This window comes from Myotis lucifugus, unplaced genomic scaffold (genome assembly GCF_000147115.1).
Source record: "Myotis lucifugus unplaced genomic scaffold, Myoluc2.0 scaffold_28, whole genome shotgun sequence".
NCBI classification, from domain to species: domain Eukaryota; kingdom Metazoa; phylum Chordata; class Mammalia; order Chiroptera; family Vespertilionidae; genus Myotis; species Myotis lucifugus.
Window position 1 is genome coordinate 3,062,920 of NW_005871076.1, and position 25,051 is coordinate 3,087,970.

The 25,051-nt window shown below is 40.5% G+C and overlaps 1 protein-coding gene and 1 pseudogene across 1 annotated transcript in view; one reads left to right on the forward strand and one right to left on the reverse strand.

Moving 5' to 3' along the window:
* The window catches only part of ARHGAP26 (Rho GTPase activating protein 26), a 406,595-nt gene that overhangs the window by 149,707 nt on the left and 231,837 nt on the right, over window positions 1-25,051 (reverse strand). The window contains 3 exon segments of the mRNA XM_006086413.2: window positions 11,622-11,727; window positions 13,202-13,260; window positions 14,878-14,965. Of these exon segments, the coding sequence (XP_006086475.1) occupies window positions 11,622-11,727; window positions 13,202-13,260; window positions 14,878-14,965 (253 nt within the window).
* On the forward strand, window positions 5,597-6,206 carry LOC102430707 (annotated as a pseudogene).

Consider the following 25,051-nt stretch of genomic DNA (forward strand, 5'->3'; position numbering starts at 1 on the left):
AATACCAAATTGGAAACACTAAATCGGTATGCTAAACTGCTTGAAGAAAAACACTTCTACACATGTGAGAAAGCAGAAAGGACTGATCCAAAATTCAAACCACCTGAATGTTTCTTCAAACCCTCCCTTGAGTTAAACTACAAAAGTGTCTACCAAGACAGGATGAAGATGACTACAGATACAACTTTCCTTCGAGAATAGATTAATACTTAATACAGACTGCAGTAACTTAGGGAGGGAAATCCACATGGAGACTGAGTGATGAGGTAAATAGAGACACAGGGAACTGTTTTCACAGGGGATGTTTTTTCTGGAAATGGCATCTGAGAAGGCAGTCAAACTGAGTAAGAAAGAAGGAAAGTCAGACTCTCCCACAAAGAGAAACATTTTGAAGATCACAGAGATGAGTGGAAATTTCCAGACCATGTAGACTAAGATGAGTCTTCATGATATAACGTGTCGTTCTCCCTCCAGGAAATTAAGAGTTATTAAACTGCAGTAGAGACAGCTGCTTCTGAGATGAAATCAGCCTTGCAACACCAAGAAGCAGGAGGGTGAGGGTGAGGGTGAGTAGCTGCTAACTTCCCATGAATACCAGCCCCACACAGCTTGTGCTTTCAAACAGGTGCACTGCTCCGGGGGCATCTGAATCTCCAAGCACCTGAATACTCATGGGGAAGAGTGAGGCTTGGTGTAGGGTCTGACCTGAGAGCAGATCTCAATGGCTCTTTCCTCAGCTGACCCTGTGCTGGCTCATCCTTTGCTAGGAAGGGTGAAATGGATGCTCAGCCCCCTGAGCCAAACACACACACAAACTGCCAAGAAAACAAAAGCAAAGCAAAAATAAACACATGCGCACAGAAAAATCTCCCAAGTGGATAAGGGCTGTGCGTGCTATGTGTTCAGCATCCATCCCTAAGGGTTTTGCTTGCCAATAACAGAACTGTAAAGAAAGCCCCATCCCGTCCAGAAGAATGATTGTTTCAGTTTAAACGTTTGAAGAAGTCTCCCATCTTCCCTCACCGGAAGGCACAGCTCCCTGATCCTCATACCTCCATCCCCTGAAATTGTCTCAAACAGATTGTAAAAGCTTACATTGATGGAGGGTGTACTACTACGTGCCAGATACTCTTCTCAGATCTTTATGTGGATTAATTAATTTAATCCTCACAACAACTCGAATAGGTGTTATTATTGTCTTTAGGTTTCCCAGGAAGAAGAGAGTGAAGTAAAGGCTTCTATGATACTGCTTTACCATGGAGTTCTCAGGGGAATGAGCCAGAGGAGCTAGCTACTGCCTGCTTCAAGTACCAATACTGGCTCAATCTATTGAGCTCATCGTCCAAGAAGCTGTCTAATGACTGCTGTTCAGGATGTCCAGCTTCCACCTCACATTAGTCAAAGGTTTCCCTTTGAAGATTTTAAATGCTCCCTTGCTTCCAGGCTGTACACGTGTGGACAACACTTGTGTCCTGCAGTAGGTAAGAGGCAGGAGGCACGTGGTATGGACACAAGGCTACAAGCCATCAGGCTGTACCTACGTCAAGTGAATTGGAGAAGACAAAACTAGTCACTGCGGTCAGTGGTGGCTGAAATACACAGAGAAGCCAAGAAAATCTGATGTGTTCATTTAAAAGTTTCTGATACAATTATTATATCTCCTTTTTCAAATGAGGAAACTTGGGCAAAGAGAAGTGAGTAATTCATGCAAGTTTCAGAAATGACAAGAGCAAAACCAGGCAGTCTGGCTCTGCAATGTTCTCTCTGAACCACTCTGCTCTCAGCCCCTACAGATGAACTGCAACTACCTAGAAGTCTGCCAGCTGCCAAGCTGCCGCTGCCACATTTGAGCACCACCAGTTGTGAAGAACTGGCTGGGAAACCAGTCAGTATAATAACATAAGTATCGCAGATCATGTTCACCAATCAAAGAAAGGAGAATGCAGAGAGGGCTTCCGTGACCCAAGCAGTGTGAGTGTTAGAATCAGTTAGAAACTGTTGCTCATCCAAAAAAACCCCCAGAGATTTAATGAAACCACTTCCAGGGCCAATGCATAAGAAATCTGGCTCATTTATAAAAAATTAAATAAAGACTAAAAACACAGTAGAAAAGATCAATAAACTGAGAGCTGGTTTTTTGAAAAGACAAGCCAAATCAACAAAACTTTAGCTAAACTCACTAAGAGAAAGAAAGGACTCAAATAAAATCAGAAATAAAAAAGAAAAGAAAAGAAAAAGAGCCCTTGCAGGGTGTTCAGTTGGTTGGAGCATCATCCTATACACCAAAAGTCTGTGGGTTCGATCCCTAGTCGATGCACATAGTTGAGGCAACTGATTGATGTTTATCTTTCACATTCATGTTTCTCTCTCTCTAAAAATCAATAAAAACATATCTTTGGGTGAGTACTAAAAAAAAAAAGAAAGAAAAGAAAAAGAAATCTGGCTCTGCTTACAGTTGGCTTTTATAATCCCCTGAATAAATGGGCAGCTGCACAGAAAGAAAAGATAGCATCTTCCCCTTCACCCCCCCACCTGAATTTGAGAGGGAGCTCAATGGGTGATTCCCTGGGTCCAGAAGAGGAAGAGGTGCATCAGGAAACAGAAGAGTCATTGAAAAAAATGAACCCAAACTGAGTGGAACAACTCAAAACAAACAAGAGACCAAAATCAAAGGAGCCTTAAGACTGCTGGGCTGTAACAGCTTGAAGCCAAGCATTTCCCCTTTCAGAATGGGCGTTTCTTGTGATATGAAAGATTTAGTTCCTTGAATTCAGAAACATTATTGATTTTATTTTAAAGCAAAAAATTTAACTTAACTTCTGTCTTTCCTTCTCCTAACCCTGAAGGTTGGAAGGCCACAGAACAGAAATTCCTGGGTTGAAAGTAAGTGAAGGTGTGGCAAAGATGCTAAATAAGGGTTGAGCTGATTTCTTCTACATTTCCATTAATTTAAAGTGCTAAGTTGCTTGTTTGCTCTAAAATATGTGACTGTCCTCTTTGTAGTGTCGCTTTAAATAGATTTTCCTTTGGCTCTGCCAAAAATAGCTAGAGAAGGTCCTTTGAGAATCCCATTCTTAGTCGTAAAAAAAAAAAAAAAAAAGAAAGAAAAGAAAAAAAACCACTCTCCTCCCCACCCCATACACATCAACAGTATCTCCCACTTCTTCCAGAGACCTCCCATCTATCATAAATAATAAATATTTCAAAAGAAAAACAGCTAGCTGGTCAGGGAAGTAATTCTCCCAGCCCTTTTCTGCTTATTCACTTGGGTAATCATCAAATATCGAGCCTCTCTTTTGGGACTGGCAAATAGGCCAGAGACTGAAACCCAAATGCGTACACCAGGGCCCAACCAGGTAGGGGGCATGAAAGAAGTAGGCTGGACATGAGAGACAAAAGGGACTAGTTAGGAACTGCAGAAGGCATGACCAGAGGGATGGGGAGTGGCCTCTATTCACTTCCAGACAATTGTTAGCAAGATCTGATTTTTTTCCAAGCAAAATTACCCCCCAATACCAATGTTGCAAACCTGTCCAAATTTTAAAAACAGCAATGTGTGAGACAGCAATACCAAACAGAACACATGTGTGGGCTGCTCTGGCTAGAGGCCCTGGTTTGCAGCCTCCAGGTAAGAAACAGATAAAAGAACACAGACTGCTGTCCCCTGGGAGCTTATGACCCAGTAGAAGTGAGAAGATATACCTCCAGGTAATGTGTCCAATGAGGTGGAATGTGATACACACTAAAAGGGAAGAATAAGCAAAGGCTATGGGAGTTCAAGAAAGTGAGAGGACACTAGAGGCAGAAAGGATTATTGTAGGCGGTCATTTAAGCTAAGGCTGAAGAATGAGATAGACTCTGGCAGCAGAGGCTAGAGAGGGACCATTCCAGACAGAAGAAAATGAGCTGCTCAAGGCAAAAAGAGGGAGCAGGAAAGGGGATGTTTGAGAAATGGTCAAGAGACTATCATGCTTCTACCCAACAAATATGAGTGTCCACTGTGTGCCACCCAGTGGGGATGCAATGATCATGAAGGATACCAGATGAAGTTGCAAAGTCGGGAAGGGCCTACTTCAGACCAGGCCTTGGGGGCCATATCCAGAGTTTGAGGTTAAGAGTGATGAGAAAGCTGCCTTTGAAGTTTTTTGTTTTGTTTTGTTTTGTTTTGTTTTTTTAAGCAGGGGAATCACATGTTGAGATTTGCTGTGTTCCATGTTTCCCGGCTGCAGAGCATGCATTCTGTGGACTGGAAAGCAGCCAGAGCTCCACCAGCCAGAGCAAGCCGGGAGGAAGCCATTGCAAGCAGTTTGGAAAAGAGATGATGACAGCTTGGACTAAGGGGTACTGATGGAGATGGAGAAAAGTGGATGGATTCAAGAGCAAGTTAGGGGTTAAAATCACCAAAACTATCAGTTCAGGGTAGGAGTGGGTGGGGCAGAAGTCAAATGGAACTGGTCAATGCGGCTCTGTGGGGGTATGAGGCCTCACCACCAGTGGCCCAGCAGCCACACAATTCTGTCCCGGCAGCAGTGGGAGTCCGGCGATTACTAGAGAGAAGAAAGGTTCAGTAGCCAGGGAGTATGGCTGAGAGAAGGCTGCCAGAAAAGCTCACAGGAGCTATCCATCTTAGAAAGCCATCATCTTAAAAGTACTGTTTTCTTTTCAATGTGCTTTGTAAAATTCCACAGCTATTTTGTTTGGACTAGTCTTGAAGGCAAGGAAATAACTAGCTCTTCTCATGTGTTTGACAGTTCTTCACTAAGCTAAATCTTACCCTCTAGACTTGGAATGGAGTAAGAAGGAATATTAGAGTGTCTATAAGATACATGTTAATGTCAAGTATCCATGCCAATTCCCATTTATTTTGACGCTTTCTTAAGAACTTCTTCAAGGAATGCTAGTTAACCACCGGGGCCTATCCTCCTTGGTGCCAAAGGCCTAGCAATGATTTTCTTTATAACCACAGGCATTTGCACATGAACCCAATTCACTCTGCTTCTAGATCACTGAGGAAATATGAATGCATCCTTCTTGATTTGCAGGAATGCCTTGGAGTACTAAGACTCCAGTGACAGGAAGGAGAAAACACCCAAGGCATGAGGTGCTCAACCCTTGATAACTTGTGACAATGGAGTCTCCTACAGGGTGTGTCAAAAGTAGGTTTGCAGTTGTTCATATGGAAAATAATGCAATAACTAATAATAATACAAGAATAAATTCTGTTTCCCATATTCACAACTGTAAACCTACTTTTGCCCCACCCTGTATTTTGAAAAGATCTCAACTGTATGCCAAGCATTTACCCCACAATATTCCTTCATGATGCCTGCAATCTACAGAATTTTGTCCTTTTTGGAAAGGTACAACCTGTAAGAGATCATCCAAATAAGCATTAGACAATAGAGTAATGAAAAGAATAATAAGGACCAGTAAGTAGCAATGAGATGAAAGTTGATTTTGCCCTCTTCATTTCTTTCTCCCCTTTCTTCACTCTCAAAAAATCTTGGAATGTTAGTATATATTGTACCCACACTGCAGATGTATTCATCTCCTCTACCAAGCTGGCCTTTTTATTCTATATGTCTTGATCAAGTCAAAATGCCATGCCAAGCTTCCGGTCTTTCGGCTCGGAGGAGGCTCAGGTGCAACTTTCTTCGGTCGTCCCGAATCCGGGTTCATCAGATACCAGCTGCCTCCACCATGCCGCCGAAGTCGAAGTTCGACCCCAATGACATCAAAGTCATATGCTCGAGGTGCACCGGTGGGGAAGTGGGTGCCACATCTGCCCTGGCCCCCAAGATCGGCCCCCTGGGCCTGTCTCCAAAAAAGGTTGGTGATGACATTGCCAAAGCAACCGGTGATTGGAAGGGTCTGAGGATTATAGTGAAACTGACCATTCAGAAAAGACAGGCCCAGATTGAAGTAGTGCCTTCTGCCTCTGCCCTGATCATCAAAGCCCTCAAAGAACCGCCAAGAGACGGAAAGAAACAAAAAAAACATTAAGCACAGTGGAAATATTACTTTTGATGAGATTGTCAGCATTGCCCGACAGATGAGGCACCGATCTTTAGCTAGAGAACTCTCTAGAACCATTAAAAAAGATCCTGGGGACTGCCCAGTCGGTGGGGTGCAATGTTGATGGCCGCCACCCTCATGACATCATAGATGATATCAACAGTGGTGCAGTGGAATGTCCAGCTAGTTAAGAACTACAAAGGAAAATGTTCCAATTAAAGATTGACAACCAAAAAAAAAAAATGCCATGCCAAGATCATTTAACAGATTTACTGCTCTCTATGAAATGCTGTTTTATCAAGATTATGTGCAGTAGGCACTGTGGGCTGCCTACTCACACCTCTACTTCTATACTGATATCTACATGTCCCACAGGTGGCCCAGCTAAATCCTATTTGGTATAAAAATTCATGGTGGTTACATTCCTCTTGCTGGAGATTGCTTCAAACCAATGACATGCGATGGGAAGTCTGTTGGAGAACTTCTGGGAAAAGAATCATCATAGGTCTTAGAAAAAGACTCGAAGAATAAATAATGTCTTTTCTGCCTCTGGACAACCACTAACATGGAAGGATGCAATGCAACAGCTTATGACCCTGAGGAGACCCAGCCAACGCAATGAGGCTGGCTGTAAGCAGGACCATGCAAATAACCTGAGTACTTCATGAACAGAGAAATGAACCAGCCCAGCGCTGACTTTGTGTAACAAGACACAAGATTTCCTTATTGTTTACATTATTTTGAAGTGGATTTTCTGTTTCTTAGAGCCCAAAGCCTCTTTGGACAAGCAAAAAAAAAAAGGGGGCTCTGCTTCTCCAACAACATCCTAGCAACAAAAGAACAGTGGCTTCAAAATAGAAAAGAGACTAAGATTTATTTCTCAGTATGTGTTTTGGGAAAACCAGCTGTGAAAAGGTATTTTTAATAGTCATTCCTGATGTATGGAGAGTCTTTTGAAATCCTCCCACGTAGCATAAACACTGTAATAAAGTTACGATGAGCCACTGTGAACGGTATGTGTGGGGATATACAACATACTTGGAGTCATCATATGTAAACACCAGGGAACTACCATGAAATTAGTCTTTATGACTCATCTACTCTTATTTCCTTCTACAATTATAGGACCAGAAAGTGTTTTCTCTTGATGAAAACAGAGAATCATATGATTGAAAGGAAACTCAGGAAACTGAGGCTCAATGAGGTTAAATGATCTCCACAAGGTCCTGCCACTAGCTGGGGACAATTTTCTTTATTAATAAAAATGTTTTATGCTTGATTTTAAGAGTCATTTGATAAACACTCAATTTAATGCAAAGTCAGACTGTAAAGACATGGGAAATCAAAACTGGATGTTTTTAGGAGTTTAATTATGAAAATAAAATCTTTTTGAACTCACTGGTTTGAGCTTCTTCTTTCTAGTTCTAATACTTCCTAAATCCCAATCCATTCCTCTCAATACTATTTTTCTCTCCTAGAAATCCCTGCATATGGCCTGTTCTTCAGGCCTGTGGTTTCAAGAGACTGCATCCTAATGACCTGGGAAATAAACCGGCAATGCAGACTCCCAGGCAGAGTCCGATTACGCAGACCAGGGGAGGGACGCAGCAACGTTAATGCGAAGAAGCAGGCCAAGTGAGTCTAATTGTGGTGGGAGGCATGTGACTCTGGACTGTATACTAGATTCCAGGATCCAAATAGAAAATATCTAATTATCAGAGGAGATTTGAGCTGGAGAAACAAAAATATGTGCACAGTTGTCTATGATTTTAATGTTCCCTCTGAGGTCTGAAACAAACCCAAGAGCTCTGTGATTTGAATGTGCCCTGGTAATCATATTTGCTTGGAGGTATAAAGTTTTATTCCTTCCCCTTTAAGACTTTTTTCCCCTCTGAATGCATTTCTACTTGGGATTAAATCTAAAATGCCTTAACTCTCCCTTCACAGCTAAAGGAAACCAATTTTGGAAAATGTTTCAAAAGAGCACTTTAAAAAATATACAATACGAAACATCTTCCCCTTGAATCAAACACCTGTGATGCGCAGGGCAAACACAGTAGGTAATGAGAGAAGTAAACACTGGGTTTTCCAGCAGAACCAGCCCTGAAACCAAAACTTAGGAAGGAAGCTGAACATTAAGTAAGTGGACCATGGTAACAATAGCTCAGGCATATCCTAGGGTAAGTCTGAACCTGAGAAAACTGGAATGAACTAGACAAACCTACCCCTTGTCCCAAGTTAACTTTCCCTTACTGCTTTATTTATTTTTTTAAAAAATATATTTTATTAATTTTTTACAGAGAGGAAGGGAGAGGAATAGAGAGTTAGAAACATCGATCAGCTGCCTCCTGCACACCTCCCACTGGGGATGTGCCCGCAACCAAGATACATGCCCTTGACTGGAATCGAACCCAGGACCTTTCAGTCCGCAGGCCGACGCTCTATCCACTGAGCCAAACCAGTCATGGCTATTTTAATAGGACAGTGCTGTAAATGAGCTATATACATAGAGTTTAAATGGAATTTGGAACTCGGCTGGGTGCCAAAAAATCTTTTCAGACCTAAATAAACACTTTTTACTGGACCCAGCAGTGCTCATTTACACCAAGACATTTCAAACCTAGGTGCTCCAGAGGCTAAGCACACAGCACGCTGAGAATCTGAGTCTGTGTGTTCTAAGGTCAACACTGACAGACTCAAGTTACAGGCAAAAGAGCTCACCTATAGGTAATTTGTTAATGGTTAAGTTAACAAAGCAATGCCATATAACCTCATAGAAAGAACCTCGGAGAAATTCTGTTAACTATCAAAGACAACATATAATGCTCCAGAATTGCTATAAAATAACACTAGCAACAAAATTGGTTTAAATAGAAGGTTAAAAAGTCAAGGTCGCAGCTGTAACCTGCATATTCCAGCTGTAGGACTCCTGGATTAGGGACAAAGATAGACTGAGTTGAATGGGATTAGGAGAGCAGAGTGTGGAACATGAGGGAGATAGTGAAACATCATCCATCAGGAGATGAACAGGCTCAACTGTTCAAAATTGACCTTAGGGTGTTCTTTTTTTCTTTAAAGAGTCCTAACAATCCTCAGGGCATTTTAAACATGGGAAAATTCAGTACTAGCTCTGCTGGATCACCCCTTACTCTTGGTCTCTCTCAGTGCAATTAAGATCTCATCACAAAGGCACAGCTTAGAAAGCCCATTGCTTTCAGCTAGTTCCTAATCTCCAGCTGCTCCTAGCAGGCTGAGACCTTCCTAAGACCCAGTGACCAGAAAGTAGTCAGGAGCATCCCACACATGGTTGAATGAGTATATACCTGGAACTTCCTCTGTTTGGGTGCAGGCCTCCCAAGTACACACAGGTTTGCAACAAAGATCTAAATGGGCTTTTCCGTTAACAAATGCCTGACCGGGTTGTATGGAACAGGCATCTCAGAGCATCTGATGTTACTTTTTAAAGCCCAGTTCCCATTATTTTCTTTGACATTTTGGGGGCATTCTCCTTGCAAACTGGCATATTCTCTGCTTTGCTTTGTTTCTGAACATGGATAAATTGGGTTCCCGGACCCCACCAGCAAGGTACCCAAGAATTCAACTCAATTCTGACACTGTTTACATGCAGATAGTATCAGATTCCATAAGACTGCCCCTCACCCCAACACACACACACACACACACACACACACACACACACACACACACACATTCAGACGCTGGACACAACCCCAGGACACAAACCCAGTTTACCTGTGCTTTTGAATGACCAGACACTGGTTGGAGGTTCCAACGACCCCCCTTCAACTCAGAATGCCAATCCCAAATCCAGGTTGTCACCTCTATTTTTGACTCACATACATATATCAGAAGTTCCCTTAACAGCCTCCTTGGGTTCTATTACTTTGCTAGAAAAGCTCACAGAATTCGGAGATACTAGATCACTGGTTTATTTTAAAAGGGTATAGCTCAGGGGCAGCCAGATGGGAGAGATGCATGGGGCAAGGTATATGGGAAGGAGTGCAGAGCTTCCATGCCCTCTCTTGGGAGCCACTCTCCCAGCATCTCCACATGCTCACAACCTGCAATCTCTCTGAACCCCATCCTCTTGGTATTTTACAGTCTTCTTTACATAGTCAGGCCATTGGCCAATGGCAATTGATTCAACTTCCAGCCTCTCTCTCCTCCCTATAGGTCATGGGGGGGATGCAGGACTGAAAGTCCCATCCCTCCACTCACAAGGTTCCTTCCATTGGCAACCAATCCCCATCCTCAAGTGATTTCCAAAAGGCAACTCATTAACATAACAAAAGATACCTTTTTCACTGTCAACACTTAGGAAATTCCAAGGCTTCAGGAAGCTGTGAGCCAGGAATTGTGGGTTAAGACTAAATATATATCAGAAATATATTCTGGTTGTATTAATGGCCAAATATATATTTCTTATGAATCACAATATTGCAATGCAGTTCAAATTGCATGGCAAGAAAAACATTTGACCAATAATAGAGCAACCTCTGACTGCCCAGTAACTTCTCACCAACATGCAAATCACTCTTGTTTCTTCATACTTAGACCTGTGGAAATCTTTTTGATAACATATACTCTCTCTCCAAAAGGTAATATCAAGTGGTAGGTATAAATATGAAAACAGATCATCATAATCTCCCCCAGCAAAGTATCAACTTACACCCCTCTCCCTAAAAATGACTTAATGGCATGAACAAGTGTAGGAAAGGGCCAAATTTACAAAACATCAGTTCAGTAGAATGTGGGACTTAACAATTTAGCTTAACTGTTACTCTGTCTTTTCTTATGCTCCAGTCTCCTATCAAGAACATTCATCAGTCAATGGATGGTTAGAGCATACACATGCGCAATAATTGACACAACAAGGGAAGACAGTATCTGAAAAGGGTCAAGTAACAGTAAACACAAAAAAACCATTCCAAGAGTAAAAATATTCCTACCAGGAAAACCAAGCCCCCATGGAATGCTTTGATTATCTCAGAGGGCAAGTGGGCATTTGCCAAAGGTAAGTCCTTTATTCTCTATACTTTTAATACATGTAATTTTAAAAATCAAGAACATTGTAGATAAAAGAGAACCTACTAGCCATATTTGACAGACGAAGAAATTAGGAATAGAGCGGTCACTGGTAAGTCCAGGGCTGGTTAGTAGCTTGTTAAGAACAGAATCAACTCTACCATCCAGGCCTCTTTACTTCAAATCCAAGGTCTGTAAACCTACAACATACTCCTGTTCATCCTTGATCGTCAAAGAACATGTAACTCCTGAAAACTCTGCTTGGTGACCTTATCATGGAAGATGCCCTTGGCCATCACAAGAGCTAAAACCCCCTGAAAACTCTGCCTGGAGGCCAGGTTGCATGGGGCACTTCCCCAGCCCACTTTTGCAAAGACCATCTGGCACTTGCTGTTGTTATCCACTGCAGTTAACATTTCACACATTTCTTTCTTAAGCCTCTAGCATACCTGATGCAATAGTGGAAGAGGCAAACATAAGCAGAACTGAGACCAGTTTTAGGGCTAAGATAAGAACTTTCTAGAGGTGAGAAAAGAGCCAACAATCAGCTTCAAACTTACTTTGCCAAGTGGTTCATGAGCAGCTGTAACATCTGGCGGTTTTTCTCTGGGAGCCGATGAACAAGGCTGTGGATTTCAGACACCCGAGACTCCTGATTCTCCAGCTCTGCAAAAGTAGGAAGGAGGTAAAATTTGATGTGTCACAGCTAAATCAGTTTACAAGAAAAAATCAAAGGAAGACAAAGGTTGGGTACTGACAGACTGGGATTTCTCAAAGGATTAAGATCCTATTCTGTGCCCTCATGGCTAGAATGACTAGATCTACAAGTGCTTGTAATGGTGCTTTCTGTAACAGAGTTCATTTACAAAAATGGCCATCAGAAAAATCAAGCCAAAATGATGACGTGATGAAATGGAACCAGTCAGCTGCACACTCAGAGCAGGAACAAACTGGGGAGCAGCTGACTTCTTAGAGTGACGGCTTCATTTTCAAGGAAAGAAGGAACCTTATGCACTTGGCAAGTGATAAACAAATCGTGAACAACATTGCAAATGTCTCAATTATCAAAATAACACCTCAATGCAGCATCAGAGAAATCAAAGGAAATATCCAGTTATCCCCACACCATGTGTGACAGCCAGCCTGGCAAAGAAAAAAGAAATGGCACATCAATATGCGACTCTTTCTGCCAACCTGTAACCTAAAGCATGGCCTGCCATCTTCTCTTGGTTGAACTTGCATAAGTGGCTCCACTTCTCTGGGAGGGTTAATTAGAGAATGGGTGCTATGGGTTAGGAACATCTCTGAGGAAGAAATCACATAAACATCTTCACTTCTAGCTTTCTCCCATGCCTTTTCCCTCCATGTTTGAAGGGGGAAACTATGACTAGATAAGGCCATCAGAACATTAGATGCTACTACCAGTAAATTAGGCCAGCAGTACCTACCACAGTAACAAACTGTGACGGCTTAAAGGAAGCAGGGAGAGGCACAGGCTATTGTTGTAATAGCATTGTGGGGTTTCATGCCAGATTTAAATCTGACAATCTTCCTGCCCCTACAGGAGGCCTGCCTCACGTAGACAGATTCCAGTGTACCTAGGGTAGCTTGCATCTAATCCCTATGTATTTTAATACTAGTAGTATGATGCCAGGAACCTGGATGATATGGCTGAAGAATGATAGGAAGCTGTCAATAGAAGCCATGACAGAAAGCAGATTGGCGAGTTATATCAATGGTGTCTCTCATTCAGGGAAACACTTCCAATGCTCAATGTAGGTAAGGTGCGAAGTATGATTCATTCTGCAAAATGCTACTCAAGGGCTGGGAAAAACCCAAGGAGTCAGAACTCCAATCATCAAAATTAGAAAGGCAAACCTGCTTTTCTCAACTTTCCCCAACCCTAAAAACACACTTTGGAAGTTTCTCTCCTCTATGGTAAATTCAGCGTAGCAGCAAGGCCCTTAGCAACTCCGATTTGGTTTCGTTTTTATTTCTGTGTCGAACTCATGAGCGTGTATGTGGGTAGTTTACATGCAGACAACAAAGAGTTAGATAATATTTATTTTGGGATACTGACTGTTTTTGAAGTAGAAAAATATATTCCCTTCCCCTTAAAACTGACAAAAAGAAAACTTACTTGCTGCTTTGATGAAACTTCTTTGAAACTGGTACATCATGAGTGGCCCTGGAAGCATTCTGGAATAAAAGGTTATATATTAGTTAGCTCAATCAAAACAATCAAATTTTTCTCTCTACATAGCAGCCAGGACATTGCCAAACTGTTCTCAAAGACAAAGATCATGGGGAAGCAACAGCAGCTCATCTGAGTCCAATTTAGTTTCCCTTCTAAAAGGTCCTGAGATTTTACCTGAAATTTTCATTCTCTCCCCTTTTTAGGGAAAGAATACAACTGTCTCATAGTCACAACTAGAAAAGAACTGGTGCAAAAGCCTAGCACAAACCAAGAGATTTCCTTTTCAGTCAGTGACTCACCCATCAACAAGAGCATCTTAAAGCACGCCGGAAAAACAGGCAACTGGCTAAACATTTGCAAAAACCTGTACTTAAACTCTCATCTCCCCAGCACCTTGTTATTACAATCAGCTCATCTGTAAATACTATGAGGGACTTTGTAGGTATTTTTGTGGCAAATTCACTGTGGAGTTCTGCTGGAGATTGCCAAAGAGCTAGAACCCCTAACATGAGGCATGAAACAATCAAATTTTACCTATTTTTTGAAAATATGTTTTATGCTTACTGTCCATTAGTAAATCACTATCAACATGCAAAAAGAAGTGCTAAATGCAAACCTCTACAACATGGTTTTGTATAAACTACAATGGCAGTATTGAGGGTATGAATATTTAATGAATATGTTAAACTGTAAACTTGAGGTTTTTTCTAATAGTCCAAATAATAAGCTTCTCAACAGACTATACATCATACCTGGCTCAGATTTGATTTTATTCTCATTGCATCTCCTAATTCAACTCGTAGTCATCACTTACATTATATTTTATTCTTGACATCAAGATTCTTCTATCCATTCCTCAATAGCCAAAAATACCAGTTCCTTTCATCCTTTGCTTTTGAGACAAGGGCACCTTTATAAAACCTAGACACCCCCCACCCCACCTTCCTATGTAAGAACTACAGTTAATAACTATAATATGCCTACCCTTCAAGAGCAGCATAAATTTCAATCTAGTCCTGAAATTGAGATGCAGATAGCTAGTCAATCACCCACTCCCTTAATAAGTGAGGGAGGAGTAGGAAGGTAGCAGTAATACCACATATATTATTACAGGAAAACAGTCTCTTCCCCAATACAGTGATATCTTCCAATCCCCGCTGAAGGAGTCAAAAAGGAGTACTGCTAAGTTCTCATTTTTAAGGATCGATGTCAGCAACTTATTCAATCTGCAATGCACAAATCTATCAAAATACAGAGGGCATGTAATCATGCATTCGCAACAGAATGGGATGGGACTCCTTGTGTTTTTAATAGAGTCTTCAGGGATTTCAGGAAATACCATATTTTAGGTTCTGTTAAAAGCTAATTGTCATCGTAGCTTCTCATAAAAAACAAAGCTTCCTAAAATCACTCGTGGCACCACTGCACAATGGCAACCCATCAACTATGGATGATTTACAATCGAAGTGACCAGCTGAGCTGACTACACCCACACCTAAGCTGTTTCCACATCTCAAACACCCACCCAACAGTTCTCCGGAGGCTGAAAATAAAACTGCTTTCTTCCTGATGGCCTGATAACAAGCTGGCACCCTGCCCTGCAAATGGAAAGTCCCTACCTTAGGTAGGTCTTCAAAGCACTAGTGATGGTCTTGATCTCCCATTCCGCACAGATATCCGTTTCTGTTTCAGAAGCTGTTTTGGGGTCTAAAACGAAGAAAAGATAATGTGAGAAGTGGAGCAGAAAATACGGCTAAGAAACAGGCACATATAAAAACATTCAGCCTCACTACTAAACAAAGAAATCCAAGTTAAAACAAAATGACACCTACTTTTTTGCCAATTAAATTAGGAAAATGTTTAAAAATCCAAATGTCTATTGCAGCAAGAATGCAGTGAAACGGATCCTCTCATAACCTGCTGGAGGCAGTAGAAATAAATGCAGCATTTGAAAATCAATTTGGCAACAGTTACCAAGAATTATAAAAATGTTCATATCGCTTGAACTGGTAATCCCACTTCACACAATCTATTCTTAGGAAATAAGATAAGGCATGAGAAAAGTTACAGAATACCCTCAAAATGTTTAACACACTTAAATGTCCAATAATAGAAAGATGATTAAGTCAATTATGGTAGATCTACTTAATGGAATATTATGTTGCTTTTGCATGATAATGATGGCTCCTGAGCAATATGAAAAATGATTGGATTACCAGGTAATAAAAAAATATGTAGCAAAAATATCATGATTTAAAAGTTTGTGAGAAGTTCATATGAACAAAAGCTGAATGGAAATACTCTAAAATTAAAATAGTGGTTGGCCCAGAGTGGTAGAATTATGATTTTTATTTTTTTCTAAACTATGACTTGATTTCATTACTTTTATATATTTTTAAAAATTGCCTTAAGCCAAGCAATGCAATGAGAGCCACCATAACTGTATCGGCTCCTGATCATGTCTTTTGTCCTCCTTGCATGGACTTTTAAACAAATGGATGTATTTTAAATAAGTGTGTACTACTTTTAAAAAGATAATTCTTGCCCTAGCCAGTTTTGCTCAGTGGATAGAGCATTGGCCTGCGGACTGAAAGGTCCCAGGTTCGATTCCGGTCAAGGGCACATGCCCAGGTTGCAGGCTTGATCCCCAGTGGGGGGTGTGCAGGAGGCAGCCGATCAATGATTCTCTCATCATTGATGTTTCTATCTCTCTCTCCCTCTCCCTTCCTCTCTGATTAAAAATAATAATAAAAATTAAAAAAAATTTATTGTAGTCTTCCTGAGCTGCATACAGGCAGGTGAGAAGATGAGGCAGAGGTTGGGGAATATGACCTGCTTCACAAACCAACCCCATCTTCCCACTGCCCAGGTAGTTGGAAGTGGAGACTTTCAGCACATTGTAGGGAGGATCCAGCGTCCTCCTACTAAAGCCTAGAGCAGAGGTCCTCAAACTTTTTAAACAGGGGGCCAGTTCACTGTCCCTCAGACATTCCACACATGCACACTGCGGGCCCGGGACGAGTCGGCTGCTAAGCAGGACAGGCAGCAGCAGCAAAAACACCCGGCGGGCCGGATAAATGTTTTCGGTGGGCCGCATGTGGCCCGTGGGCCGTAGTTTGAGGACGCCTGGCCTAGAGATTTGCCTCCAGCTCCCATTCCTTTTCCTTTCTGCACAGCACCTCTTTTTCAGTTGGAATGCTACCCTTTTCTCACAACTACTCCACCTGCTCAGGTGAGGCTCTACCCTTCCAGGGGTGGGGAATGAGATTCAGGACAGACCAATCAAAGTGTAGCATCTCTATGGACCCTGGACTGGTTCAGGGATGGCCCAAGATCCAAGTCAGTTGAATGAGAGTGAATGTCACGGTTTTTTTAGGAGCTAGCGGAAAGGATATCTGCTATTTCCTGCTGGGCTTGCACCTGGAAGAATTTTTAATTGCTCTAAATACCAACACATGGAGCCTGAGTGTGAGTATAAATGACAAAACCAGAGATGAGAGAAGCAGAAAAAGTGGGTCTGGTGACATGGTTTGAGCCCTTATATCTCGCCATGCTTTTTAATCTTTGGAGCCAATAAATGCCTTGTTTCCTGAAGCCAGTTGAGGTCAGGTGTTCTGTTTTTGTTTTGTTTTGTTTTATAATCCAAAGAGATCTAAACGACACAGCAGGCAAATAGAGACAGCCACTGGATTGTCTCTTTCTGGATAGTCTCTAAGAAGAAAGGGCCAAAGAGCCTTCCAGCTGGAAAGGGGAATGAGTCATAAGTGGGCACGGGGAAAGAACCCACTTTCATCCTAGTAGGAAGAAGCCAAACAGTCAGGAGTGGCTTAAGGATTTAGGCCAGGCGTGGGCAAACTACAGCCTGCGGGCCCGATCCGGCCCGTTTGAAATGAATAAAACTAAAATAAAACTAAAAAAAAAAAAAGACCGTACTCTTTTATGTAATGATGTTTACTTTGAATTTATATTAGTTCACACAAACACTCCATCCATGCTTTTGTTCCGGCCCTCCGGTCCAGTTTAAGAACCCATTGTGGCCCTCGAGTCAAAAAGTTTGCCCACCCCTGATTTAGGCTAATCCTCAGGTGAAGGCACAAATCCAGCCATATGGCTCCTAAAGGCAGCACATCTATGTGTTTGCAGGTGACCGGGCAATAATGAAGTCTATCCTATCACATGCAACAAACAAGGAAGAACCCAAAGAGCATGATTTCATCCCTAGGCCCTACACAATGGGAAACTCTATAGAGTTCTACCACAGCCAATTTCTGAAAAGTGAACGTGTTCACTTTTCTCCAAGTATCTAAAACCTCTGCAGCTTTAATTCTTTCCTTGCTCTGTCATCTCACATTCCCTTCATGGTTTCTTCCTGCGTAAGTGTATGTACCAAAACACTTTGCTTAGCATGACCTTTTCCCCTCCCCGTGACCAAGACACATGGAGAGCTGCCACACTGCGTGGGTTCTGGACGTGAGACAAATGTTACTGTACATTTTTCTGAGGAACAAACCGACTTCTACCCTAGAAAAGTGAACATGACACTAAACAAGCAGCAGTTGGCAGGTCTGGGAGCTGTGAACTGTTCCATGAACCACATTTAGCAAACTAATGATTAGCTTCCACTTCTTCGGGCTCTGTAACCAAAGGAATATTGTGTAACATTACAGAGAGAAGAGTCACATTACAGCCGGCTAAAGGGCTTTTTATAGCACTGATGAGGCAAGGCTCATAACTTGAGCACGTCCATTTTAATTCAGTTAATATCCCAACTAAATTGAAGACAGCCTCCCAAGCTAGCTCATTTTCAGAAAGTGCCGCCGATTTCCACACCTCCCTACCAATGCTCCACTCACTCACAGAAGCTTCCGGGTAGCCTCTGAACAAGAGGCAGAGATAAGATGCAAAACTTTCTTCAGAACTCAGTACTTGTCTCCCCACCATGTCTCTTGACGATTACAGTGCTTAGTAAAACTGCCCTAAGCCAGAGGAGCAGTGCACCGAACAAAAAAGCATCATGTGGGTAAAGCAAAACGAGTGGACTTCTTCCTTTACTTACTCCCACATGATTTGGAAAAACAGGAGACACAGACTGAAAGCAGTGTTTACAGGGGGAGGTGGTCCTAGAACTGTCACACCAGGTCAGTCTCAAGACCCATGTAGTCCACTGTTGTGTTGCTGACAAAAACACGAGGGACCATGTGGAAGAAATATGAGGAAAGTCACCTATGTACTCCTACATTTCCTAATAATACATTTAACGTGTGCAAATTAAAACTTTTTCCTTTAATTGAGAAGGTAATATATGCACCTGGTAAAAAAAAAAAAAAAACAACAACAGTCAAGCAAAACAAATAGATATACATTAAAAGGTTAAGCCTTTCCTATGCTAGAGGCAACTGCTAGTATCAGTTTTGTATGCATATGCTCTCTCTAAAAGTATAAACAAGCAAAACAGGAATACATACAACTTTTTAAAAAATATGTTTTTATTGATTTTAGAGAGAAAGGAAGAGGGAGCGAGAGAGAAATATCTCGCATATGAACCCTGACCAGGGACTGAACCTGCAACCTGGGCATGTGCCCTGACCGGGAATAGAACCTGTGACTTCCTGCTGCATGGAAAGACACACTGGCTGGGGGACAGTTCGATGATTTTTGATAAATGTAAATAATCATGTAACCATCACCACAAAATATAAATAATTTCCATCACCCCCCCCAAAAAAATTAGCCTGTGCCCCTTTTATAGTCAATCCCCTCCCTCCAACTCCAGCCCCTGGCATCCACTTTCACATACACAGTATTTCTGAAATCCATTCAAGTTGTTATATGTAGAATCCCTTTATTACTGAGTAGTATCCAATTTCACTGATATGCCATAATTTGTTCATCTATTCACTAGCTGCTGGGCATTTATGTTGTTTTCAATTATTGGCTGTAATGAATAAAGCTTCTATAAATATTTTAATACAGTTTTTATATGGACTACATTTTCACCTCTTGGGTAAATACCTAGCAATATAACTGAGTAAAAGTGTGTCATTAGAATAAGAATGTTTAACTTTATCGGAGACTGCCAAATTGTTTTCCAAAATAGTTGGGCCATTTGCATTCCCACCAACAATTTGAGAGTTGCTTCACATCTTTGTCAACACATGATATCGTCATGTGTTTAGTTTGGAAACTTTAGTTATTCTAGTACATAACTCATTTTTTAAATTTGGTTTTCCTTAATGATTAATGACATCAGCCATCGTTTCATGTGCTTTTTGGCCATTTGTATATTTTCTTTGGTGAACTGTTTGTTCAAATCTTTTGTCCATTAAAAAAGGGGGGGGGGGTTGTTGTGTTCTTATTACTGAGTTGCAAGAGTTATTCTTAATATATTGTGGATAAAAATCATTTATCAGACATATTTTGCAAATATTTTCTCATCGTCTGTAGTTTGTATTTTCTTTTTCTTAATATCTTTTAAAGAACTGGAGCTTTTTATTTAAATAAAATTCAGTTTATCAGACTTTTCTATTATAGTTCCTGCTTTTGTGTTTCATCCAGAAATCTTTTCTAAACCAAGATCACAAAGATTTTCTCCTTTGTTTTATTGTAGAATTTTTATAGTTTAGCTCTTAGGTTTAAGAATATGATGCATTTTGAGTTAATTTTTGTACATAGTTTAAGATAAGGGTTGAATTAATTTTTTACCCATATGGATACCCAATAATACTTGAACCATTGGTTGAAATGACTGTCTTTTCCCTATTGCACCATTATCAAATATTAATTAACCATATGTTCTATTTTTGGTTTCCCTTGTCTGTTTCATTGATTTATATGTCATTCCTTAGGAAACACCACATAATCTTGCTTTCTTGCATTTAATAACATTCTCCATTCCATTACATCTTTGAGGAAGCAGTTTATGTAAGTATACTATCTTCTATGTAAATACGACTTATTTTCATTTATCTTACAGGTAATTCTTTCAAGACAAGATTTAATAGAGCAATACAAAAGTATATTTGTTTAACTCTATCATATTATTTTCTCATTATAAAAGTCATATATCTTAAAAACTTTAATCACTTCCTGTATTTTGTGCCCAAGAATTCTACAGCCACTTCTGCTCTGAAATCCAAAACTTCCTACTGTCTCAAGTCCCTGTCTTAGGAGAACCTGCCTGAAGCATCCCAATAAGCAGAGATGAAGGTGGGAGGAGCAGAGGAAGGTGAGTTTCTATGTAAGGTCTCTATCTTCTGGGAACTGCAGGTGGTGGTTAGTAGTAACCTTACTACCTCCCAGAAGGATCACTCCCCATCCAAACAGCTACTATCTCCCAGTCCTGGCCATGATTTCTCTGCTCCCCTTTACAGGTGGGTAAAATTGGAAGTTCACTTCTTGCCTGGCTCTGCTGCTTCTATAAGGCTACAATCTTCAAAGTCTAGGGCTTTCCCACTCATAACTAGGCAAGACTCTGGTCATGAAGAATGTCTATTACTTCAGGATATCTTCTGAAAGAAGTCCTTACTTGCTTTTATTTATGCTACTCTGTGAAAGGGTATGGAAATGAAGGGCACAGAAAAAACAAATACAGACATTCAGGGGCCCAGAGTTGTAAGGAAATATATAGTTCATGGCTGGATCAGAGGTCAATGGGTGAGGTGTGTTGCTATAATTTACTAGTAGTGCTTCAAAGCAGAGCAATTTAATCCTTTCTGTGTGTTCTCTGTAGCACCAACCTGGCTTTAAATAATGGTTTTAAAAAAGAAAAAAGTTATAGAATAAGATAAGAAAAAGCAGCCACACTGAATTTGCCTTCCTTCACCACTAAGGTGAAATACTAATAAAGATGGGGGAGGGGGGAGGAAGGGGAGGGAGGTAAAGTTTCAACAGCACAGAACATTAGGCTTAAGGTCACCAGAAGAATATCCATCAGCCAAAGCTCAGGTGAAGACATGAGGAAAACCCACTTGGAGGAACAATGAGATAGGCCAGGGCCCTCTACCTACCCTAAAGGATAGCCCAAGCCAGGCTGAAGATGAACGCCAGGCTGCACTGCCCCACCCCAACCCAGCACATATGCTGGGGTAAGCTGCTTTCTGAGTGGCCAGAATCATGTTGAAATTACAATCCAGGCAGTGAAATTAGACTGGGGACAGAAGTGGAGGATGTCCCTTTATACCAAAGGAAGTGAATTCAGAAGGGGGAAAATCTTAAAAGAAACATGACAGTGACAAGGGAAGAACCTCAGCATACTTCAGATTAACCAGGAATAAACTCCACTTCTTCCAGAACCAGGATCAAATAGTAGAACCAGGAGGAACCTATTTGGGCATACAGGTCCACACTAAATAAAAAATTTAAGAATGCCAGAAAGTTGCATGGAATCATGTACAACACTACCCAATTTCGTAAGAGGATGACTCCAACAGCATTCAGAAAAAGAGTAGCAGAACAAGGACAACCTCTATCTACAGTGAATTTAACTACAAAGATTTATAAACTTCTCCGAGTCAGGTTTGGTTAAACAGAAAATAAAAAAGTTGACAAAATACTTGTTGGCATAAAATATGGAGACAAAAAAAAGTACTCTAAAAATATTCAGAAACACCTGTTCTGTACTCTAAATAAAATTCAGAAAAATATGGATGCTGTTAAATAAGACATCAAATAAAAAAAGAAACAGACTGAAATAACAAAGGCAACAGCTGAAAGGTAGAAATGAAAACAGCTAAATAAGTAAAGTTAGTAAAGATGCTGAAAATATAATTACAAAATTAAAAATGTGCATTATAAACTAACAAAATCAACCAAAAGAAATTTAAATTAATGGCATGCCCATGGGGTACAAGTTTGATAATTTTTGCTAAAATGCAGAGAACTAGGAGAAAAACAAACATTAAAAAGGTGAAAATGACAATATATTTTTAAATTGAGAATTGCATAATAACAAACAAAAAGCTTGCTTTTCTCTAGAAAAATATATGTAAGAACTCCTTCATCAGACCCCAATATGTGCAAAAGAATGACTGGTGATATGTAAAAGTAATAAAAAGGGGGAACATTTCTCCTGATACAGTTATTGGTCAATCAAATAAGTATTTGAGGAAAAGGCGAGTTAGCTCCCATTTTGAATGAATAAATCCCAGATGGATTTTAAAGAACACAAAAAGGTTTGGTAATCCTGGAACGGGGAAGGTCTTTTAAGATATAACCCATCTAGGAAAAAAGACAGACTTCATAAAAGATTGGACTTCATAAAAAATATAAAATATTCACAAGACAAAACAAAAACAAAAGTACCATAATTAAAGTTCAAGATAAATGATAAGCTGGAAAAAATATCGGTAACATAGCCTCCAAATATAAACAGATCTTAACACCCAAAGGTGACTACACCAATGGGAAAGCAGGCTAAGAACACTAACAGGCAATTCATGAAAGGAGAGCTGTAACTCAGCAAGAAACATGGGGAAAATGTCCAAACTCACCCAGATTTACAGATATGCTTCACCAAAAACGAGATTAATTTTAAAAATATATTTATAATTTACGTGCAAAAAAGTAATAGAAATGGCAAGGAAAATTTGGGAAGATCAATGAAGGGCCTTAAAAACATGTACATAACTTGACCCAGCAAGTCACCATCTTACAATGAACCCTAAGGAAATCACTAAATAAACATACGAAAATTAAAAATAGTAACAGCTAACATTTATTGACTAACGTGGAGGATCTAGACTCGGCAACCCACATGAATCTCTCCACGTAATCCTCACATTGTTATAGAGTCAGCAGCTATTATTATAGATAATGAGATAGAAGACCAGACAGGTTTAAATAACTTGTGCAAAGTTGAACAGGTAGGCAGTGGAACTGCAACTTGTCTAACTCCAAAATGCATGCTCTTAACCTCTGCTATCTATCCTGCCCCTGTGGGGATGTTCATCTGAGTATGTTCTGGAATGATAAAGAATTGCAATCAGTCTATGTACCCAAGAATAGGGGACTGATTAAAAAGTTATAGTACATCTATCTACCCAATACATGGCCAAAAAAGTCACACTCCTACAGAACTTGAATAACATCAGAAAACAGACACTCTGTACTATTACATGAGAAAGCCTGTTAAAAAGCAGTAAATATGCAGCATCATTCCAAATTTGAAAACATTTTTTCCGTTATAGGATATTATACTTAAAAGGTGATAGTGGTATGATAATGGTCAATAAAGATTATCTCTGGTCTGCAAGACTGTTATTTTCTTCTTTCTACTTCTTGTATATCTCCAACTTTCCTACTGTGACCACTTATAACTTTTAATCCAAAAATAAGTTACTTAAATATATACAGGAAGCGATTCCTGCAAGCACTGAACAAGCATATAGCTGATTTATATTTTTAAAATGTTAAGCTAAAATTTGGAAAGATTTATCTTTACTTAACATTCAAGGGGAAAGTACACCAGACAGTACATACACAGAAGTTACTCTTTTTCTAGGAATCTGCAAGCTTTCCTGAGTCCTTTTCACTCTTCAAAGACTAATGACCCCTTGCTATTCGGGAGGGGTCAAGGGTAGCTCTTGGTATGACACTAGCATGAGGCTCCGCTGCATTTGCTGTGAGACATTCTGGCAAGCTTTCTTAAGGAATCCCAACCAGTAAAAAGATGTTCTCCAAGCACTGGCTGTCTTTCTCTTCCCACTTAAAGTCCCACAATGTATTAGAAGTACACACAGTAAGCTCAAAGTGATCAAAGAAGTCTTTAATGTTAACCCATACTTTCAATAAAAAAAAAATATACTATTCCACTTTTGAGAGACTCTGACAAATAATCCGAATCTTACACAGTGCCTGGGATGCAATAGGGCATCCAGTGAATACAGATTAAAGGAATAGTGAGTGAAGGGGTTGGTTCACACTTGGCCCAGCTATCGCAGGGAGGGGTTTGGGAGTATAGGAGCCATATTTATATTATACCCTTGGCTAACCCACTCTAGTACAGTGCCAAGAACTGATGAAGCTGAGAGCCTGTTCACAGAAGGGAGTGGAGGCAGGGCTTGGCCTTAGGTCTGGAGTCTCGCTGGCCAACTGGGTGATTTCTCAAGTCTAAAGCCACACTAACGGGTAGTGAGAATCACAGATACCATTCTCCACTTGTTTGTTTTTAAATCATCACCTGAAGATACGTTTTTATTGATTTTAGATAGAGAGGAAGGGAGAGAAAAAGAGAGAGGGAAATATCGATGTGAGAGAGAAACATTGACTGGTTGCTTCCCCTACACACCACAACTAGGAATCAAATTAGCAGCTTAGGGATGTGCCCTGACCAGTAATCGAACCCACAACCTTTTTTGGTGTACTGGATGATGCTCCAACCAGCTGAGCCACCTGGCCAGGGCTCCACTTTTTTTTAATTTTTATTTCATTTTTCAATTTCTGTTTATATTCAATATTATTTTTGTATTCCATTTTTATTAGATCTTGCACTGGGTTCATTTCTCACTCTGGCTGAGCCTCAGTTTGGATTCTAGTCTATCTGCAATGTCCTCCTGGCAGAGGCAGCAGGCCTCATGACTTTCAGCTGCTAGTTATTAGTTTTTCATGACAATTCTCAGATGTCCATGATCATTTTGTCTGTCCCTGGGAAAACTAAGGAAGAAAAAAGGACAGATATCTTGCTGGAGGGCCACAAATAGAAGTGATAAAAACAAGATCTTTTCCCACCACTCTTTGCTTAGCACAACTGAGCTAAGGTGTCTCTCTTTTAGATTAGCAAACCCATCTAAATCTCAT